General features: G+C 35.7%; 1 protein-coding gene across 2 annotated transcripts in view; it reads left to right on the top strand.

Annotated features, from left to right (window-relative positions):
- The window catches only part of LOC127249073 (uncharacterized), a 34852-nt gene extending 14528 nt beyond the window's left edge, over window positions 1-20324 (top strand). Inside the window, exons 13-36 of one of the 2 annotated variants that reach the window (XM_051271666.1) lie at window positions 92-245; window positions 365-732; window positions 1881-2344; window positions 2431-2775; window positions 3468-3686; window positions 3884-3974; window positions 4075-4152; window positions 4255-4545; window positions 4652-4849; window positions 4918-5406; window positions 6827-6988; window positions 7070-7399; window positions 7477-7559; window positions 7712-7816; window positions 8737-8965; window positions 9470-9820; window positions 10572-10673; window positions 16153-16296; window positions 16709-16797; window positions 16903-16985; window positions 17079-17194; window positions 17751-17836; window positions 19089-19188; window positions 19822-20324. In XM_051271666.1, the coding sequence (XP_051127623.1) occupies window positions 92-245; window positions 365-732; window positions 1881-2344; window positions 2431-2775; window positions 3468-3686; window positions 3884-3974; window positions 4075-4152; window positions 4255-4545; window positions 4652-4849; window positions 4918-5406; window positions 6827-6988; window positions 7070-7399; window positions 7477-7559; window positions 7712-7816; window positions 8737-8965; window positions 9470-9820; window positions 10572-10673; window positions 16153-16296; window positions 16709-16797; window positions 16903-16985; window positions 17079-17194; window positions 17751-17836; window positions 19089-19188; window positions 19822-19887 (4743 nt within the window). In that variant the 3' untranslated portion in view covers window positions 19888-20324. The remainder of the gene's footprint in view (window positions 1-91; window positions 246-364; window positions 733-1880; window positions 2345-2430; window positions 2776-3467; window positions 3687-3883; window positions 3975-4074; window positions 4153-4254; window positions 4546-4651; window positions 4850-4917; window positions 5407-6826; window positions 6989-7069; window positions 7400-7476; window positions 7560-7711; window positions 7817-8736; window positions 8966-9469; window positions 9821-10571; window positions 10674-16152; window positions 16297-16708; window positions 16798-16902; window positions 16986-17078; window positions 17195-17750; window positions 17837-19088; window positions 19189-19821) is intronic. The other variant, XM_051271667.1, reaches the window with a different exon arrangement.
- The last annotated feature ends 3210 nt before the right edge of the window (window positions 20325-23534 follow it).

The following is a 23534-nucleotide window of genomic DNA, read 5'->3' as shown; positions in this document are numbered from 1 at the left end:
TGCCTCTCTGGTTTATTTTTTTGTCTGAGTTTATTAACTTAATGTCCTATACTTAAGAATGACACTCTCTTTATTGGTTTCATCTATTCAGGATGAATCACCAGCCCTTCAGGCAGCATTATCAGGTGAAAAAATTCAAATGTTGTCAAAAGAATTTCACAGACAAGGAAATAGAGACCGGGCTCTTGTATTGCTTCATCAAATGATCGAAGATGCCCACATGGGAAAGCGACAGTTCCTTAGTGGTAATCTTGTTGCAGCTTCTACAAAGTTTTCTAGATTGTTATTGTTCAGAAGGATTGCTATATGATTGTGTGCATTCGTTTTATCAACTTTCTAATGCCTGTACTTTGATAAAATTTAGGTAAACTTCATAATCTAGCAAGAGCCATTGCTGATGAAGAAACAGAATGGGATCACAATATTGGGGATGGTTCACATTCTGATGGGAGAGGTACTTCAAGCATTGACAAGAGTGTGGTTCTTGGGCTTGGTTTAAAAACCTTAAAGCAGCCGCCTGTGACACATGATGCTGGTGACAGCGTTGTAAATTCTGCAACATATGATGTCAGAGAGTCTGGTAAAATCTTTTTTGGTCCATTTGGTTCCAAGATTACCACTTTCCTTTCTCAATTTATCCTTCATATTGCTGCAATTGGTGATATCGTTGACGGGACCGATACAACTCACGACTTCAACTACTTTTCACTTGTCTATGAGTGGCCTAAGGATGTAAGTTTTCATCGTTCTTGTTTTGTTGTTGTTTTTCTTTTTCTTTTGTCTTGTCCTATTTCTCTTTCTGAAGAAGGAATTTTCTTTTAAAAATAAGTATTGAAAAATATTGATGTACAGGTGCTCAATCATGCCAGGAGTTTCTTTAGTATGTATATACATTTTTATATAGCATATATTTAATTAATTTGTCATTCACTGCTTGATGGAAGCCACTTGGTGGATGTCTATAGTAGAGATGACTTGTATTATATATGATTCGGTATGCTGGCCATCCTCATGTTTGATTGGAACCATATGAGTACGGACTAGTGAGCTTGTTGTGTTACCTATTTGCATCTCAACAAATATACTTTGTTCCTAAACCTATCTGCTAATATTTCACTTAGTCATGCTGAAGAGAAGCTGATGATGTCCTCAGCAAGAGTGTGGAAGTCTCTCTGCTATTGTCTCTAAAGCACTCTGAATTACATCCTTCATGCATTTAATATTTCCAGTTATGAGCTTATTTTTGCATTGACCCAAGAGCCATACATTGGTGCAGATTTAGGTTTTTATTTTTGCTTAGTCGTCTGTGTTTTATCTAGTTAAAGCCCCCCACTTTTTTTTTTTTTTATCGAAAAAAAAAAAATTTTATTATACCTTATGTTTATATCTTTCCACTGCTAAGCTCACAATATAAATTATTAAAACTTGCAAGCTGTAAACTGTTTTGAAATTGCATTTTCAACAATTTATTATATTATAAAAGGGTCTCTTAGAATACATGCAGTAATATGTCTTAACGAAATTGCTATTGAGATCCGGATTAAGCTGTGAACTTATGATTTCTGTATTATATATATTTTAACAAATGTGCTGTTATGATGGTCTGTTTAGATGTCATGATCTTTCCTAAATAAACTTAATTATACATCTTATTCTAATTTCTCTTGAAGACCTTTGTATTTATGACAATCATTGTTATTTTTTTCTGTTTCCTTTTCTCAATTAATCAATACCAGTGCCTTATCGGTTATACTTTGAAGAGAGAGAGTATTATTTGTCTGCAGGGTCAGGGATAGGGGGTATTTTACACTTAATGTGAAAAGCATGAGAGATACTGATTTAACCTAGCTAATATTTTATATCAATCTATTCTATTGCAGCTTTTAACTCGATTGGTGTTTGAGAGAGACAGTACAGATGCAGCTGCTAAGGTGGCAGATATAATGAATTCAGACTTTGTCCACGAAATAATTTCAGCATGTGTACCCCCTGTTTATCCTCCGAGATCTGGTCATGGCTGGGCTTGCATCCCGGTGATTCCCACTATCCCTAAGAGTAATACTGAAAACAAGGTTCTCTCACCTTCATCTCGAGAAGTAAAACCCAAATTCTATATTCGGTCTTCTGCTACTCCAGAAATCCCTTTATACCCTCTCAAGTTAGATGTTGTTAAACATCTTGTCAAACTATCTGCTGTTCGAGCTGTCCTGGCATGTGTATTTGGAAGTACTATGTTATACAGTGGCAGTGACTCAGCTATCTCTAGTTCTTTAAGCGACAATGTATTGCCAACACCTGATGTTGATAGGTTCTTCTACGAGTTTGCTCTTGATCAATCAGAGAGGTCTGTTGCTGTTAAGTAACATGAGCCCTTTGCCTCTTATACATTATTGCTGTTAACTTATGTAGCTGTTTCATTTTTTCAAACAGGTTTCCAACATTGAATCGCTGGATACAAATGCAAACTAACCTTCATCGAGTATCTGAGTTTGCTGTCATGTTGGAACATGAAACAGATGATGTCAAAGACTATTCTGAACCCAAAACTGCTATGAAGCGATTTCGTGAAAGTGATAGCGATACTGAATCAGAAACTGACGAAATTGCTGCAAACAACAATATTACTATGCCACTTTCAGATCTTAAAGATCAAAGCAATGCGGCTTCTGATTCTTGGCATGAGTTTTCAAATTCTGATAATGCTGAATCCGATAAAACAGTCTTCCTATCATTTGATTGGGAGAATGAAGGGCCCTATGAGAAAGCTGTAGATAGGTAATGCACTAGCTTTTTCTTTTCTTTTTGAAATCTGAGGAAGTATTATTTGTGATAAAAGTAGACAGTACTGATTTTTTCTTTTCATCCTCTGTTGAAATTGTTGCAATGATTTTTCCCCGAAAGTTGATAAAAGTATAACCACTATATGCTTGCATTTATTAACATCAATGATATCTTAATATTCTTGTGGAAGTAAGCATTATGCTATTATGCAAATATGGATTTTTGACATTCATATGCTTCTGGATAGTGGAGTTTAAATCTCTATGGTGGGTGAAGGCTGTTGATCTTGCCCTGGTTGATCTTCCACTGTCTTGATGGCATCTTGTTTACTGATTGTCTTATTACAAGTTTTATCTCCCTATTTTGACTTATTAGTGTCATTAGTATTGTTTAAATATGTATTTCTAGCCTATTCAAGTAAAGGAAATCTTGAAGACCCATGATCTAGACATTCTATATGCTGTAGTTGAATGGCATGGGATACATAGAATGTCCACTAATTTTACCATGATGAAGCTAGCACGTGATGCCACTGATCAACTCGTATATTATTTGAGTTCCCTTTGAATTTTGTTTTTTATCCAGCATCTTCTTCTCTTTCGTGATTTTCTTACGGTTGGTTGATAATTCTGAGAGTAAAGAAAGCATGTTAACACTTGATCTTGTTATTAACCTTACTATGACAGACTGATTGAAGAGGGAAAATTGTTGGATGCTCTTGCTCTGTCAGACCGGTTTTTGCGCAATGGGGCATCGGACCGATTACTTCAGATGCTTATAATAAGTGGAGAAGATGATAATATCTTAGATTCTCAAGGCAGTTCTGGCCTTCGTGTCTGGAGCAACAGTTGGCAGTACTGTCTACGCCTGAAGGATAAGCAGCTGGCTGCTCGACTTGCTCTCAAGTATAGCTACTAGAGTGATTATAAGTGGATCTTTTTTTTATCTGTAGATACGCATGGTGTTTTCTGACTTGATAGTCAGTTATTTAAATTTCAAATAAAAATTCTTTACTTTTTGATAACCTTGATGCTTTTAATGTCTTTACTGTCTCTACCCTTCTTCCTATAGATTGTTTAACAGATCCTGTTCTGTTTTTCAGATATTTGCATAGGTGGGAACTTGAAGCAGCTTTGGATGTTCTCACTATGTGTAGTTGCCATTTACTTGATGGTGACCCACTTAAAATTGAGGTGTCTTTATTGTGTTTTACCATTTTCAGTTGTGTTGAAACTTCTGACAACACAAACTGTTGTGGTGTAAAGAATAATAAAGTGGTCCTTGTGTCTTCAGGTTGTGCTTCAGAGGCAAGCTCTCTGCAGATACAAACACATTCTGTGTGCTGATGATGGTTACAATAGCTGGCAAGAGGTTCACTTTATTTACCCTTACTAAAATATGATGCATAGATACTGAATCTGTTCTTCATGCAAGTTCTTGCTGTAACACTAACTCCTATTCAATGGTAATTAGGTTGAGATACATTGTAAAGAAGATCCCGAGGGTCTTGCACTTAGATTGGCTGAGAAAGGAGCAGTATCTGCTGCTTTAGAAGTTGCTGAAAGTGCAGGACTTTCTATTGAACTGCGAAGAGAACTTCAAGGCCGTCAACTTGTTAAGCTTCTCAATGCTGATCCATTAAATGGTGGTGGTCCTGCAGAAGCTTCACGATTTCTTTCTTCTCTTCGTGACTCTGATGATGCTTTGCCTGTTGCAATGAGTGCAATGCAGCTCTTGCCCAACCTTCGATCCAAACAACTTCTTGTGAGTTGGAGGATTTTCTTTTTACTATTTTGAGGTTAAAGTTTGAAAAATAAACTTCATTTTTGACTCAGTTTTGTAAAATGAAACGGCGTTTGCTTTTAATAAGGTGCACTTCTTTCTAAAGAGAAGAGATGGAAACCTGTCCAAGGTTGAGGTTTCCCGGTTGAACTCATGGGCTTTAGGTCTCCGTGTACTAGGTTCATTGCCCTTGCCATGGCAGCAAAGATGCTCTTCCCTACATGAGCACCCTCACTTGATTCTAGAAGTTTTGTTGATGAGGAAACAGCTACAGTCTGCTTCTCAGGTAAATTTTCTGTATGTTATATTGTAATTTAACTGAGTTGTGAATTATTTTTGTGTGGGAATCTGCAGATTCTTAAAGAGTTCCCATTATTGAGAGACAACAACATGATTCTTGCATATGCTGCGAAGGCTATTGCTATTAGCATGAACGCCCCCACAAAGGACTCCAGAATTTCAACTTTTGGTCCAAGACAAAAGCCAAGAACAAAGGCTACCACATCAACTCGTTCATCATTTAGTAACAGCCTTAGTAATTTTCAAAAAGAGGCTCGCAGGGCATTTTCCTGGACTCCTCGCAACACAGGAGATAAGGGCACATCAAGGGAGAGCCAAAGAAAGAGAAAGAGCTCTGGATTAACACAATCTGAAAAGGTTGCTTGGGAGGCAATGGCAGGTATTCAGGAAGACCGTGCCTCTGTGTTTTCTGCTGATGGGCAAGAAAGGCTTCCTTCTGTTTCTATTGCAGCAGAGTGGATGCTAACAGGTGATGCTAACAAGGATGAATCAGTTCGTTCATCTCATCGATATGAAAGTGCCCCTGACATCACGTTATTCAAGGTATAATTTGCTGTTTTGAAAATTGTGATGTGACAAGATGATTTGTTATGATTACCTTAGAAAATTCTTGAGCTGAAATCAGGGGTGTATGTTTCAGATGTTTGGGTATACTATGAGTATTTTAGCTGTTTTATTTCCAGATATCTGTATGTTAGACTTCCAAAAGAAAGACTGTGCCCATTTAATTTTGAACTGTGTTTACACAAGTACTTAGTTGGAATTATGTAAGATACTCTACAAGGTAGTCGTTTCATGAACTATTCTATGGTATTGTAAAATATACTTTGGTTTGCAGTTTGTGGAGCTTATCTCTTTGTATTTTTCATGTGGATCGAAATGCTTCTATTTGTGTGGATTGGAGTGTTGTTCCTCCATGCATATTAAGTCTGTGATTCATCTACTTTGATCCATTGACTGTGAGTTAGTTAGGCATGTTCTCTGCTAAATTTTTTTTGCATGTAAGGTTACATTTATTTATTTTAATTTTTTGTTGAGTTGGTTTTGGCCTAGTTATTGTGGAATGAGGGTTTATTGCTCCTTGTTCATTACTTTGGTATAGTTCTTTTGGGTCACATTATGTCAAATTTGCGCTTTAGTTTGAGTCTTGTTTATATTTTAAATTTTCACATTTGACTGTTTGGTCATCTAATTTTGAAATGTATGAATTATGTATTGTGAACATTATGGTAGGACTAGCTGCAGGAGTAATTGTGATAATATTGATGCGCCTACCTAGTCTTGACTGAATTGATCAACATAAACTCTAGTTGTGATTGTCACTTCTAATTGCTATGCATTGTTTCTTATGTTTTCACAAACAAGGATGGTTCTTTGCATTTCCCGTCAAGTATTGTTAGCTTTTCATGAAGTTTGTAATCTGTGGTTGGCTTTTTTATCCTAGTGGAAGAAGTTTGTCCCTGTTCTACTGGAGGATAACATTACAAAATCAATTCTTTTTAGTACAATATTTATTTGCTACATCGTATTATTGCATATATCTTCACAAGTTTCATTGAGTTTGGATGCTATCTGAATTGTTTGAGTTTTTATTTTAGGTACTATTGTTTATTTGTTTAATGGGAAATTGTAATGACATCATGACATCTACAAGCTTTCTTTCACGAAAGGAAGTACTGAACCAAATCACAACTGTTGATTATTTATTTATCTATGACATGTTACTTACCATATGCAGGATCGCAATTTGTTTTGTTTATTTATTTAAATTTGATTGCTTGTGTGAAAATCTGCTTCTTGACGTATATTAGTAATATTGATTGATTGTTATAAGGTATATTTTCTTCATACAATTAGATGATGCTCATGGAGGCTCAATGTTTTTTGACCTTACTGCATTTCCATTCTTTCAGTATAGTTTCAATATCTGCATTTGGCTAACCCTTGTATCGGCTGTCCCTAGGCATTGCTTTCACTATGCTCGGATGACTCTGCTTCGGGAAAAGGTGCTTTGGACTTGTGTGTTAATCAGATGAGACATGTTTTGAGTTCACAGCAACTACCAGAAAATGCATCTATGGAAACTATTGGCCGAGCATACCATGCAACAGAAACATTTGTGCAGGTTATCCCCTTGGAATTATTATGAACTAAAGTTGAATATTCCTGCAATTTTTATAGTTAATGTTTATTTTGTATCGTGCAGGGCCTTCTTTTTGCTAAATCTCAGCTAAGAAAGGTTTCTGGTGCAATTGATTTGTCTAGCAATTCGGACAAGGGAAGAGATGCTGATGACTCATCTTCTGATGCTGGCAACTCCAGCTTGGGTAATCAATCTACTGATGAACTTTCTGAGGCACTATCACAAGTTGATATATGGCTTGGACGTGCTGAATTGCTTCAAAGTCTTCTGGGATCAGGCATAGCTGCTTCCCTAGATGATATTGCTGATAAAGAATCATCTGAGCATCTTCGTGATCGATTGATCCAAGAAGAGCGATATAGCATGGCTGTATATACTTGCAAGAAGTGTAAGGTACAATTATGGAATTTCAAGTTTTGTAATTTATCTGATTATTAATATACCAAATTAAAATTTTAATTTTCATATAGATCGATGTTTTCCCTGTATGGAACTCATGGGGCCATGCTCTTATTCGAATGGAGCACTACGCACAAGCTCGAGTAAAATTCAAGTAGGTTAAAAACATTATGTGCTTGACTGCATGATTGTATCGTCTGATTGTTAGATAGATGACTGTATAAGCTGGCTTCCCATTTTTGTACTTTTTACTTGTCAGAAGGATTAAATTTCCAGTATGTTCTGTGGCTTATGTGGTATTTACAGGCAAGCTCTTCAGCTGCACAAGGGTGACTCTGCGCCTGTGATCCTAGAGATCATCAATACTATTGAAGGTGGTCCAACAGTTGATGTTGCCTCTGTTCGATCCATGTAAGACTGCATCCTTCTAAAGCATGAGAGTTTATTTAATTATTATTTATATTTTCATATCCAAGTGTTTTAATTAAATTATATGTATATATATATATAATGAATGAGTGACGGATCTTGGAGCTCTATTCCAAATATGGTTTAGTTAGTAATTAAACTAATCAAAAGCTGTTGTTTCTGTATCTTCTTTGAGTGGAGAAATGGATGCAATTACTTATGTTCACACTTGCAAAACTGAATATCATGACACCATGGGTCTGAGGTGGAGTATACCTGGAATATATCAATTACTAAGAAGATGCAGAAAGACTATAATTACTAGTGAAAATTGGATAAGGGTCTGTTAACATACAAAGGAGAATAGCTTCCCTTTTTAATACCTTTTCAAAGATTTAGCATTTTGGTTGGCCTTATATCATTAGAACCTAGAACTACCTTGATACCTGCTACTCAACTGAAAGCTTTGAGCATGATGCAAGAATGTGCAAGAGGAGTAATCGATTACATTTATATCGTGCTTTATTTGATTTCAGCAGCATTCCTGATTAGGGTTCAGTTGCCTTTTTGTTTGTTACACAGAGTATATTTCACGCTGATGATGCCTGTGGTTTGTTGATTTATTCAGCCTAACAGTTTTCGTTTTGGGGAAAGTTAGCCTAATTGTTTGTCCTTATATTTTACCATGAAGTACTCCAAGGCTGCAAATATTTTGTATGAGACCAGGCTTCTTTTCCTATTATTAATTTAGTGCAACATAAATATTTCACCTTGTATTGCTTTATGAGACATATGTAAGTGCAACCATAATGAATTTGTTGAAATTCTAAGGCCTAGAACGTTGTGTTGATGTTGGCTTTGTTATGATTTTAGTTTGCTATGTAAAACTAGCATGCTCATGTTATTCATACAACCTATTACAGGTATGAACATTTGGCAAAAAGTGCACCCGCAGTTTTGGATGATCCACTTTCTGCTGACTCCTATCTCAATGTTCTTTACATGCCTTCCACATTTCCACGCTCAGAGAGATCTAGAAGGTTACCAGAAGCTAGAAAAGATGATTCTACTTTTAATGCAGATCTGGAAGATGGACCACGCAGCAACCTCGACAATAATAGATACCTTGAATGTGTTAACTATTTACAAGAGGTGTGTATTAATGATTTTCATGTGACTAAATTTTGTACTTTTATGATAGATCCTTGATGTGTTTATTGCCGTCTGGTTGTGTATATGTCCATCCTTTTTCTACTGCTATTAGAATGTATGGTTACAATCTCTACAACAGATCAATGTTGTTTTTGTCAACGCTCTTATCTTATTTATGACAATGGGTCTACTATATATTCGGTGCTGCAATTATTTGACAGATTCCGCTGTCTGTTCATATGCTTGTAGTTTGACACCATAACAAATTTTCTATTGGTATGTTCTTATAACCTTAGTGCTTACGTGACATGAGCTATTTTCTACAAGTGTTCCTCTGGTTTATGTTTTGTTCACCATTTTGTATCCCTTTGCGATTTATTGATTCTCTTGTCTTGTATATGTGCCTTGGGATGTATATGTGCAGTGTATGCTTGTTCATTCTTCTTCCTAAAGTAGTTAGTGTTTTCATAATGAATTTCTTATAATGTTTTGTTCTTATTGCAGTATGCTCGTCAGCATTTGCTTGGTTTCATGTTTAGGCATGGCCGGTACAAAGAGGCTTGCTTCTTATTCTTTCCTGCCGATTCTACTACACCGCAGCCATCCTCTACTGGAGTAACTTCATCTTCTTCTCAACAGAAACCTGACCCTTTGGCAACTGACTATGGAACAATTGACGATTTATGTGACCTGTGTGTTGGCTATGGCGCTATGTCTGTCCTAGAGGAAGTGATTTCATCAAGGATTATGGCAACACAAGGGCAGGCAATGCAGCAGCACACTACTGTAGCTGTAGCCCGTATATGCCTCTACTGTGAAAGTCATAAACATTTCAACTATTTGTACAAGTTTCAGGTACGTCAATTTCTTTAATTTTCAATATTTTATTCTACTTTTGCGCAGAATTGCACTATTTTGTATCCACCTATATATGTAAATCCAGCCCCTCACATGTATCTATTTGTCATATCCATATGCGTAAGTAAATGTTTATTTCTGAAAGCTTCAGTTTAGTATAAACAAAAGTTTTGTTGAAAATAGAGACCTAATCAAGAGCTAATTGAATTCTAATTTATTTAGGATGGTGATAAATATTAACAACTATGAATTATGTATATACTACAGAGTTCCAAATAGTGGGTAATAACCAAACGATTTATTGAATAATTGTACTTACTATTGAAGTAATTTGACCGTTTAGTTAGATTATGTGTATAAAATTCTGAGTTTTAATATAAAGTCAAGCAAAAATATGGAAGGTTTCATAAAAAGAGAAGATAAATAACCTCTAAAGATTTGAGTAATTTAATTTCATGTCTTAACTATCAATATGGAATACATTTAATTCCCTAACTATTTTAAACACATGATAATCTTTGTAATAATTTTGATTTCGAAAGCTAATCTGTGAATATGATACAAAAGGGTTTTACTAATGTTTGTGTTTGTAAGTTTGTCATATTTATATCTTGATTTAGAATATTATGAGCATTTTAAAATTTCTCTCTCCCCTCTCTCTCTCTCTCTCACACACACACACACACACACACATATGAATGTAATGTAGGATAAGATAGTACTGATCAAATTCCAATTGATGACATAGGTGCTGAAGAAGGACTATGTAGCTGCTGGCCTCTGTTGCATTCAGTTGTTCATGAACTCTGCTTCACAAGAAGAAGCTTTAAAACACTTGGAACATGCTAAGGTAGTCATGTCATTTTTAATTTTCTTTTACCTTCTCTGCGAACTTGAAGTTACTAGATCGAATGGGGACAAAAGGTATAGGAAGAAACACACATGTACTATGCTTCTTTGTTTAGACTTTTTTATCAATTTGCTCTTTGGCAGGGCTTATTAGTAACAGAAGCTGGACATTTTAGATGTCATTGTGTTTTTTGTAATTTTTCATGAAGTTATGAAATTACTACAAAGCCATAGAAGGAGGTGCTCAATAATTATTTAATTTTTCTTTTTTGATCGAACAAAATAAATAAATTAACTATTGAGGGCATTATAGTTGAGAAGGAAGATTGCTGCAATTACTATGATCAGATGCTCATGTTATTAAATCTACTTAAATGTAATTAGTATGTTTTGGTAATCCTTCTAAAACTGGTTGGTGTATGTGTGCATGCACGGCAAACATGCCCTTCTTATCACACAAAAGTGCAAATGCTTCATTGCTTCACTTCAGGAAGATTAATTAGCTATGTGTCTGGAGTGAGGGAACAACACAGTCATCTTGTTGACAGTACAGCCTCCCCAAAAGTGGCAATCACCTTCCATATGTTTCGTTCTTTTATGGAATATTGTGTTACTAACATTGGGAATAAATACCAGATGATGGAAATACATGAGAAGCGAGTTAATAATCCAGTTCTCTAATCAGCAATTTACAGCCACAATGATTTTTCACACTAAATTCTGCTGTAGTATACTGTTCTTTCCTATGCCATGTCACAAGTCCTCTGAAGACTTCCCATATCATAGCATAGTTACCACCTGAATAGATTCTGTTAAAATATTTTGCGGAAACTCTAAAGCTTACTTTCTTGATAATCAAAATAAGGGGCCTATATATAGGCAATCAAAAACAAACTCGATAGACTCAAATCTAAATAATGTAATATAATGGATATGACGAAATCTAAATCTAAATCTAACAAATTTAAAACTAAATATCTAAAATATCTCAACAACATTATAACTAATCTTCCCTGTTTCTGCCAATAAATAAAGCACGTACTTTTGTTGAGATATGAAGATCCATTGTCTAGAATATGCCACCTCAATACCGAGGAAATACTTCAATTTCCCTAGTTTTATTTCAGATTCTTTCATTAGTCTCAGCTTTAATTCATACTTCTCTTTCTCATCATTTCTAGTCATTATGATGTCGTCCACATAGACTAAAAGAACAGTCAGTCCCCCTACAACTGAATGCTTAATGAAAAGCATGTGGTCACCTTGGCTTTGTTTGTACCAAAATTCCTTCATGACTTTTGCAAATCTGCCAAACCATGCTCTAGGAGATTGTTTTAACCCATAAAGGGCTTTTTTCAGTTTGCACACCTAGTTACCAGTGTCCCCTTCAAATCCTGGTGGAATGTTCACGTAGATTTCCTCATTTAAGTCACCATGAAGGAATGCGTTCTTAACATCATATTGTAGCAGTTGCCAATTAAAGTGAGCAGCCAATGATAACAAAATTCTTACTGTATTCATTTTTGCAACCGGAGCAAATGTTTCTTGATAATCCACCCCATAAGTTTGAGTGTATTCTTTGGCTACTAACCGTGCTTTATATCTTTCAAGGGATCCATCAGCCTTGTACTTCAATGTAAAAATCCATTTGCAATCAACAATGTTTTTTCCCTTTGGTTTATCAACGATCTCCTATGTTTTATTCTTCTCTAATGCATTCATCTCTTCTCTCATAGCATCCCTCCATTCCCTTTTTGACAATGCCTGAGACACATTGTGAGGGATGGCAATGGTGTTCAAACTCATAATGAATCCCTTTTGGGCTGGCGATAGGCGCTTAAAAGAGACATAGTGAGATAGAGGATAGAGTGGTCGTTTAGTGCATTCTCTGGTTTCTTTTCTAACAGCAATGGGAAGATTCAGAACAGTAGTTGAATCAGTGGACTGTTCAACAGATTGTGTGCGTAAAGGTGGATCTGATCTTAGCATGATTTCTTTCTCAGAATTTGGATTGGATTCTTGGACTTGTGTCAGTTCAGAAACGGTCTTTCTCCTTGAATACACCTGAGGAAACTTTGGAAAATTGTGAGTGATGTTGGTTGGAGAAGGAGATGATATGGGTTCAGTGACAGGATCGGGCGACTCAAATGTGACTGGTTCAGAGGACTCAGGTTCAACCGGAACATGAGGAGGGTTTTGTTCTGAGTGATTGCGGGGTGGCACATGCGGAAGGTCAAGGGTTTTAAGTGGTTCGAAAGACTCACAAGTACTATATTCCATCATTAAAATCTCCCCCTAAGAGAGGACTTGAAAAAAGGTCTATTTTTTGTGAAAGTGATATCCGCATAGATGTAAAATTTTTTGGTCAAGGGGTTGTAACATTTGTATCCCTTTAGAGCGGATGAGTAACCGAGGAAAAAACATTTGATGGTTCTAGGGTCTAGCTTCCCTCTATGTTGTTTGTGGACATGAACAAAGGCGGTACATCCAAATACCCTAGGAGTGAGGCCATTTGAGATTTTGAAGTGAGGGTAAAAGCTATGAAGGGCCTCTATGGGCCTTTTGTTTTCTAACACATGGGAGGGAAGTCTATTTATCATATATGTGGTAGTAAGAACGGCTTCTCCCCAATAGGACTTGGGAACATTCCCTTGAAACAGTAAGGCTCGGGTGGTGTTGAGTAAATGCCTATTCTTTCTTTCAGCTACCCCATTTTGTTGGGGTGTCTCCACACATGATGAATCATGGATAATCCCCTGTGATTGAAAGTAACGTGACAGAATCTAATTGAAATAATCTCTAGCATTGTCTGTCCTAAAGCTTTTTATTTTGACCCCAAATTGATTTTGAACCATTGAATGAAAATTAGGTATAACAGTGCTAACATCAGAAGAAAGAGCCATGTTACCGGAGTGCAATCATCAATTAATGACACAAATCAACGAGCCCCAGAAACATTAGGTATAGTGGAAGGACCCCATATGTCACTATGAATCAACTGAAAAGGATGAGAACTTCTTTTATTGCTAATAGAAAAAGATGCACGGATATGTTTTGCCAATTCACAGATGTCACAATGAAATTCAGAAATATCTAATCCTTGGAACAAATGAGGAAACATTATTTTTAAAATCCTAAAAGAAGGATGACTCAGATGTAGGTGACATAGCTAAATGGCATCTTTATTCGAGGAACTAAGGAAAGAAGAAGGGAAGTTACTCTTAGGTTTTTTAGATGGTTCAAGGTGGTAAAGACCGTTCCTTTCCTTAGCAAGTCCAATCCTCCTCCCCGAGTCCTCGTCCTGAAAAACACAATAAGAAGAGCAAAAAAAGCATAGCATTTAAGATCATGAGTCAACTTTTGAATGGAAACAAGACTTGTTGACAGTTTGGGCACATGGAGAACATTTTTAAGAATAAGGCTAGGTGTGATATGTATATCTCCAATCCCTGCAACAGTGGCTAAAGAACCATTGGCCACAACTATTTTTCTATTAGTTGGACATGGGTTATAGGTGTGGAAGAGTTGAGATGTGGGGGTCATATGGTCTGTAGCACCGGAGTCCATGATCCAAGAGTTGGTACATAATTTGTCTAAGACATTCATGCACACAGTTTTACTTGAAAGAGCCATTGAACATGTTCCAGAAGGCTTCTCAAGAGACTCCAACAAACTTCTCAATCTTTCAATTTCTTCACTATTGAACCCCCCTATTGCTGGATTTTCCTCAATATTGGGCTGCTCTGCCATATGCGCTTGAGGCCTTTGCTGCTGCCTCCCACGGTAGCCCCACTCTCGGCTTGGAGGTTTACCATTCAGCTTCCAACACTTCTCCTTTGTATGCCTGGGTTTCTTGCAATAAGTACACCGAAAATTGTCTTTATTTTCTTTCCCTTGGTTATCTCTACCAAAGTGTTTAGGCATATCATTCTTTCACTTCTCCTGATTTGTTTTTGCTGCTAAGGCTGACCCATCCATAGTATGTGGTTCTAGCATGACACTCCTCCGACTTTCTTCAGCTCGGATTAATGAGATTGTCTCTTCTAGAGATGGTGTATCCTCCTTGCCGAGGATTTGGATCCTAACTTGATCATATTCAGAATTCAGCCAAAAAATCATATATCCGATCCTTCTCAATGAACTTCTTCAAAGTGGCAGCATCATCAGGGCATTTCATCTCAATTACCCGGTAGTGATCCAATTCTTGCCGAAGATTTTGCAACAGAGTTGCAAACTCTGTGACAGATTTGTCTCCTTGCTTGGTGGCTCCGGTTTTTCATACACAAGGGCAGCATCACGGGCCTTTGAGTATATACGGTTGATATAGTCCCAGATTTCCTCAGCAGTATTTAAGAACATACAAGTGTCACTGATTGTTGGGTCCATTGAATCCCATAGCCGGGACATAATCATAGAATCCTCCTCATCCCATGTTTCAAATGTTGGATCCTTTTTTTCTCGTCCGGCTCCAAGGAGGTGATTAAGCCTCCCTTTGCCCTTGAGGTATGTACGGACAATTTGAGACCATTTGAGATAGTTCTTCCCATTGAACCTATTAGATGCCCGGATATTCTGCAGTTCTCCAATTTTCTGAATAGAGTTAAATTCTTCGAAAGGGTTGGGGATGGTTTCTGACATGACTTAGTGAAGAAGAAAAATTCACAACAATTAAGGCCAGAACAAAACACAGCGATGAAGGCTGCTTGAAGAAGACTACAAAACACTAGAAAAATTCCTAGAGCTCTGATACCATGTTAAAATATTTTGCGGAAACTCTAAAGCTTACTTTCTTGATAATCAAAATAAGGGGCCTATATATAGGCAACCTAAAACAAACTCGATAGACTCAAATCTAAATAATGTAATCTAATGGATATGAACAAATCTAAATCTAAATCTAACAAATCTAAAACTAAATATAAAAATATCTCAACAACATTATAACTCAGCTATTCTTTGACAAATTTTGATTTTTAGGTTTACATTTTTGTCATACAAGAGTCCTTTCACAAGGTGTATCCGGTCATATAAGAACACCCTGATGAGTTGTTTGTCTATAAATTGGCTGACCACTTTTGGAAATGGATGTTGAGTTAGCGTTGCATATTTGTTGGTTGACTCCCGTAAATTATAGATCCTACCCCATTGTTTACATGGTCATTATTGTCGTAGTACTATAAGTAGTTTGATTTAAAATTTGCTCTTTGTTTACATTAAATTACATTTTATGATAATGACACTTAGTTTATAATGACTTGATTTCTAAGAAGTATATTGGCCATTTCCTATATTAAAAGAATGCTTGTCCAATTCACTGTCTTTTCACTTTTATCATCAGTGATAAAGTAAATAACTAGAAAAAATCTCTTAATGCTTTCCGTTTCTACACAAATATGCAATATTGTAAAACCTCCCTTGCCTCGACTAAACTTCTCAAACCAAGATTTTTATCTATTTGCCTTCACCTGTTTCTGATGCAGATGCATTTTGATGAAAGCTTGTCTGCACGATCCAAAGGAGGGGACACAACAAAACTTGTAACTAAAGGTGTTAGAGGGAAATCTGCTTCTGAGAAGCTTACTGAAGAAGGACTGGTCAAATTTTCTGCTCGTGTTGCCATTCAGGTATGATATGTTCTTGTAACAATCATGGAAGCTACTAGTAGGATTATAGAACTCGTACTGGGAGAGGATGCATAATATTCTGATGATCACAATCTAGCAAGTAGAATGGTGAGCATATAGGAAAATGTTTGTGAGTTGACAGCTTGGCAACAACACTGTCAAGCTTTCAGATATTTTGATGGTATGCTGTATACAAAGGTGGTTCCATCTTGAATTCAAACTCTGGTGACATTTTCTAAAATGTTAATTGTTCTGATTGAAATCATTCTGGAAGTATATGCATCATAAAGCTCCTTGAAGTAGTCTTTCTCGTTCTCAATATGTTTCTGATGATGATATGTTTTAATACTGAAACAGTACTTTCTTTCTAAATATGGCTTACTTTTTTTTTATTCATTATTGGTGTGTCTAGATGGATGTTGTGAGAAGCTTCAGTGATGCCGAGGGACCACAGTGGAGACACTCTCTTTTTGGTAATCCAAATGACCCTGAGACCTTCAGGTTTGCATCCTCTACCCTGCTCCCCTTATTATTAAGGATTCCAAACACCTTAACACTAGTTTAATTCACTGTAAATCTTAACAATCACAACAACTTTAACTGTAGGAGAAGATGTGAAATTGCGGAGACTCTAGCTGAGAAAAATTTTGACTTGGCTTTCCAAGTAATATATCAGTTCAATCTTCCTGGTAATTATCTTACCATGTCAGCTCTTTCTCATTTGTGCCATCATATGTCAAATTTCTGAATATTAGCACTTCTTTCTGTTCATTTCATTCCAGCCGTTGATATATATGCTGGGGTTGCCGCATCGCTTGCTGAAAGAAAAAAAGGTGGTCAATTAACTGAGTTTTTCAAGAACATAAAGGGTACCATAGACGATGATGACTGGGATCAGGTATTTTTTTCTGGTTAGAAATAGTTTTCATTGCATAAAAAATGAAGAGTTGTTGCTTTTTTTTAGAAGGCACGAATATTGGTAATTTCATAAGTATTTCTAGATCCAGCACTTGTTGATGACACTAAATGGGCTGATTAAGTAAAAATGTTACTTGAGGAGAAGATATTGTTTCAACAATGTAGATATTTGTGATGAATTTGTAGATTAACCACTTTCTTAGAGTGGTACTGTTATTTGGTGATTAAAAGTATTTGGGCCTTTATGATTCAGCATGGGAGTTGGTAAATGCTCTTAATGCACATGCCACCCAGAAACATTCAAATGCTGCGGCTCTGCTACCTTTTGAGTTTAACAATTTTGGCACGCAGGAGATTTGTTTGTTTTTTCATTTTCATTGAGAGGTTAACTTTATAGAGTGAATAATATCTACATTGCATCCATTATGTTAATGAGAGCTATTAAATTGATTTGTTCCTTTGCCACCATCTCTAGAAATAAGGATGTTAGTTGCAATAAGAATGGATCTCTTAAATACATTTGATATCCCTTATAGGTTTTGGGAGCAGCAATTAATGTGTATGCCAACAAACATAAGGAACGACCTGATCGCCTTATTGACATGCTGACTAGCAGCCACAGGTAGGCTACTCTTTTACCTTGCGGTACAAAGTAACTTGAATTACTTTTTGTTTTTTAATTTGATCACAAATTTCGCTCTGTGGTATCATCCATGTGGCTCGCTTTTTCAGAGATGACTACCTTGAGTTCTGTGTGCATTAACGTACTTTGTTTGGATGACTTTTGGATGTGTAAACTAGTGTGTTTTGATATAATTATCATATATTCCCTCCGTCATTTTAATCTATGTTCTTTTTTTTTTTTTTTTTTTTTTTGGGTTATCATAAAAAAATGTTTCATTTTTAGTGAAAAGTTATCTCACATTTTGTACCTTTTTTATTATAGAAAGCAAAAAATGACAGTTATTACTTCTATAAAAACTCGTGTTCAAACATTTAAGTACACATTTCAATGACCGAGGGAGTAATATATATTTTCTTTGATGATCTTTTATTTTTTAATTACTTTTTTAATCTCTAAAATTATACTCCTCCGTCCATGAACTATATGCTCTTTTGGGTTGGACACAAATTTTAATGAATATAATATTATATTGATTAATCCTAATATAAATTAGGAGTATTTTGGGAAGTATATGAGTGAATTGATGACGCTAAATTTTTTGATATATTGGGTGTGTAAGTAGTTGTGGTATATTCATAAATAAGTATAATTTTGAAGAGTATAAATAAGGAGTGTGTACGAGTTATTTGATATAAATGGAAAATACATATTTTTTGTGGACAAACAAAAAATAAAAACATGCATAGATTTGGTGGACAAAGGGAATATATAATAATTGGGTAACATTATTGTGTGTGTGGATATATATAATATTATTTGATGGTTAGCTTGCTTTGTTCTTCCTACTTTTTCTTCTCTCACGGTTTCTCAAAAATATTAATACATTACACACATTCATTATTTTTATATTTTTTATATGATCCCCACATCTCACATCAAAATTTTCTTTTTCAACATTCTCACGTAACAAACACACCATAAATTAGTACTAATTGAACTGTTATTTTCACTTTTTATTATATCTACAAGAGTTTATTTTTCAGATAGTATGATTTACAAAATGATTTTTTCCTTAAAAAAAAATATCCAAACATGTTGGACTTGGTGTGAATCTGTATAAAGTGAGCATGAAGTTGAGACTATATGTTGCCTTTTCTCTTAACATGTCACAGTTATTTGTTGGTATGTACCTTTCTATGTAACCAATAGGAATATCTGTTGTAAAGCCTTTATGTCGTACTTTTTGCAGGAAAGTATTGGCCTGTGTTGTTTGTGGTCGTCTAAAAAGTGCTTTCCAAATAGCATCGCGGAGTGGAAGTGTAGCTGATGTTCAGTATGTTGCACATCAGGTAACTTTTCAACCTGAAAGTTTTAAAATTTACATTTGCATAGGAATTTGTTCAATCAGTCTAACGTTTTTATCATAGGTTTAGTACTCTGCTTATGAATTCAGTGCTCAATATTCAGCTTGTTACTCGATATATGTATAATAATTGGCTTATTACCAACCAATATGTTTTATAACATCTGTGTGACCAGATCCTCCAAGAACCACTATTAGTACACAAATTTGTTCGTAATTTGAGTCAGGCCTTTTTAGGATTAAATTTACGCTACGTAGAACTTGTATTTGGCGATTTGTCCAACTTCTGAAAGGTTGTCACTCGACAACAAACTAAACTCATCTTCATTCAGTCCCCTATTCAGTTTACACATGTGTTTGGAAATGGCTAGATTATCTAAATGAAGGCAGTCATGAAAGGCTAGTTACAAAGTGCTAATCCGAGAATTTTGTAATTTGCTGATAAATGATTTATGTAGTGTTATCTTGTGATGCTAAGGATTTCCTTTCTGGGTGGCTTTGGTCATTCACCGTCCCCAGTTTTCTCAGCTGCTGAATGATGAAATGTGATTTCCTTTACTGAACTTGTCGGCCTAGCATCTAATAGTTGACTAAGAATGACATGAACTTGATTGTGCAGGCATTACACGCCAATGCTCTCCCTGTTCTTGACATGTGCAAACAGTGGTTGGCTCAATACATGTAGCCGTACCATTGAGGGCCTTCTTCCTATTCGATTGCATTGTGGCGGCGGCAAAGAGTTTGCCTCGTTTGGATGGTGCACTACATAGAGTGATAAATTTATGTTGGATTCCGAGATAGAGAATAAGCAGCACATTTTGACTCTTTTAAAATGCATATACACTTGTATGTATATATGTATATATATATATATTCAGTCTATATTGGAAGTTGGGTTGGAATGGGATGATGAGAATTCGAGACGAGGGTGCTGAGTTTTAAAGTTTGCCCTCCACAATTTGATGGATATATTTAGTTAGTAATTTGCTGGTTTTTGACATATGTATATTTCTGGTAGATTGTAAGTTTGTAACCCCACCCCACCCCACCCCACCCCCCTTCTTTTAACTATCAGCAAATATATATAAAATCATGAAAGTATTGTTTCTCGTTTATATTTATTCGCTATTTGTCACTCGGTGTGCACCTAATGCACCACAGGGTCCAGGCTATCATGATTATTAAGCCAATACATTGTTAAAAGTATACTTTAAATTTACTCATTTTCCTTTTTGTTCTATCCGCTAATCAATTATTAATTTTCATAAAGTCAACAAATTACTATTTAACTACTATTTTTCATTCAATATTTATTTACAACAAATGCTACTACATTTATTACATTTTATCTTTTTATTTTCTTTAATTCTAACTAAATCTTTTAAAATATTTCAGTATTTTTTCACTTTTGTCACCACTTCAAGCACACCCTGTTATAACTGGTTCTTTACATATTAGGTAGCTAACATTTAACTCATTTGCTTTTGTAATTACTCATAAATTCAGGTCAATGATAACCACATTTGTTAAATTTAGTACTCACTCTGTCTCACATAAAAGTGTTTATATTTTTTATTTTAGTTTGTTCCACATAATTTGTGCTTTCGTCATTTTTAAAATATGATTATATATTTTAATCATATTTTAAATTTTATATTAACAATTTTTTTAATATTAATTAAATTATTTAGTTATTTTAATTTTAATATATAATTATATTTATTCTAAGAGATTTATTTTGTACTAATAGACTTCTTAATTACTCATTAGTTATATTTATTTAAATTCTCATGTATACATTAACATAGACACTTTTAGTGGGATGAAATGAGTATTTTAAAAAGATAATTCATAATTGTACCCAAAGTATTATTGTCTTTGTCATCAAAATTTGTCATTTGATCGGGCACGAATTTTAGAAGAAATATATACAAATAAAAACATCAAAATTATGCCATTTAATCGGACACGAATTTTAGAAGAAATACCTAAAAAAAAAAAATAGAAACTATCTCTAGAAAAGAATAGGTGGAAAAATAGTTATATATATATATATAAATTATGAAAACAAAAAAATTGTATAGATTTAAATTACAGGAGTACATTGATAAAAATGAATTCATATAATATATACACATAAATATTAGGACTATAAAACAATACTTTGTCCTTATTTCTATATATAAATGCATAATAAAATGTTAGTAAAATAGTAAATAAATATTTAAAAAAAGTATTATTATTATTATTATTTTATTTTATATTTAAAAAAAAGTATTATTAGTTAGAGATACAGTTGTTAAAAAATAAAATGTAAATTTTTGAATCCTACGGAAAAATATAAAAATTTTAATGGTAATTCAGCAAAGCAAATTGATTTTAGTTCCATATTTTTTATTTTTTTTTTCATAATCTGTTCTCATTAATAATGGCTATAAGTGTACTTCCTTCTTTACAAAATTATTATTAACTCATTCCCTTCACATATCCCTTGAAATTGTGAAATACCATAGATGCCCTTTGTTATACCTAAAAGTGCAATCGTTCAAGGTTATATGTTAATTGACGTCAAATTGGGTTGAGTCTATGAGTTGACTCGCCACACCCGTTTTCAAAGAGGATTAGAGTTTAATTTTTTAGGTCCGTTAAAAAATGGTCTAAACTAACTAATTCACGCATATTGCGGATTGAAAGTAGATTAGCCTAAAATGTGGCAGGTTAGCCCTCGAGTCACGTAAATATAATTATATTATATATTTAATATTATAAATGAATATATTTATTTTGTCCTTCTAACTTGTCCCAAATTAATCTATTTAATTTTGTTGATGTATTTTTTCAACAAAAATAAAGTAAAATTTAAAGATATAGAAAATATCCTTAAACTTGATTAATTAGTGCCTGAGATTAGGAATCTCTAAACACTGTACGGTACAGAAACTAAACTGGAAAATAAAAGACTGAAATTTAAAGTGGTGATCCCCAAATCTGACTTTGCTTTGTTGAAGTTGATTGAAGATACCTTGCCAAATGATGATCCAAATCCTTAAATATTCTTTGAAGAAAACGTACCGAAAACCGTCACCCGAACGGTTACAACGTCTCCTTCCAAACCGTCTTCCAACCCTTCTCATGCTGACACGCGTCCTCAGCAGACCAAAATTATCCCTATATTTCACTCTTTGAGCCGACCACAGACCTTCCGCTCTTTTGGCCCGACTACCAATCTACAATAATATGGGTCCGACCGCCAATCCTCCCGACTTGCGAACCATCTGACTTGAGGTCTTTCCGCCTTGAGGACTTCCCGACCTGAAAACCTTCCGACTTGAGGTCTTTCCACCTTGAAGAATTCCCGACCTGAAAACCTTCCGACTTGAGGTCTTTCCGCCTTGAGGACTTCCCGACCTGAAAACCTTCCGACTTGAGGTCTTTCCGTCTTGAGGACCTCCCGACCTGAAAACCTTCCGACTTGAGGTCTTTCCGCCTTGAGGACTCCCCGACCTGAAAACCTTCCGACTTGAGGTCTTTCCGTCTTGAGGACCTCCCGACCTGAAAACCTTCCGACTTGAGGTCTTTCCGCCTTGAGGACTCCCCGACCTGAAAACCTTCCGACTTGAGGTCTTTCCATCTTGCGGACCTCCCGACCTGAAAACCTTCCGACTTGAGGTCCTTCCGTCTTGAGGACCTACCGACCTGAGGTCCTTCCGTCCTAATGACTTTCCGTCTTGAGGACCCACCGACCTGAAGACCTTCCGACCTGAGGTCCTTCCGTCTTGAGGACCTACCGACCTGAGGTCCTTCCGTCCTAATGACTTTCCGTCTTGAGGACCTACCGACCTGAAGACCTTCCGACCTGAGGACTTTCCTTAGTAATAAACCTATTTTCCTTGATTTCCTCATGGTACCCTTCAGTCAGTTCAATCAACTCTATTGCCAGGCCCATTCTTCTTTTTACCTTGGGCTTTTAACCTAATTCTAAATTTCGTACGTAACAACTTGCCCGCCGCCAAGGGACTTTCAAACGCCATTTAACAATCAATGTTTGGAAGTTCATAAATCACTACCCTCTTAAAAAACTCCCTTAGCAACTGCACCAGTTACTGCAACACTCCTGATAAACTTCCTTCTCCGCAATACAAGCTTTTGTGAATCACAAGCCCAAAACACTCTGACCATGGCGAATCAATACATTCCTGCCCTTCCCTTCGACGGAACCCTCCCGGAGGGCCCATTTTCAGCCTCGAAAGTACTGACTCCGACGATCCGTCCATATTGCACTACTCCTGAAGATTCAAATCGGATGAGGGAAGTCTTGGAATCCCGAAATTC

The sequence above is a fragment of the Andrographis paniculata genome, unplaced genomic scaffold (assembly GCF_009805555.1).
Source record: "Andrographis paniculata isolate CXL003 unplaced genomic scaffold, ASM980555v1 Contig35END, whole genome shotgun sequence".
Lineage (NCBI taxonomy): Eukaryota > Viridiplantae > Streptophyta > Magnoliopsida > Lamiales > Acanthaceae > Andrographis > Andrographis paniculata.
This window is presented reverse-complemented; position numbering and strand designations above follow the sequence as displayed.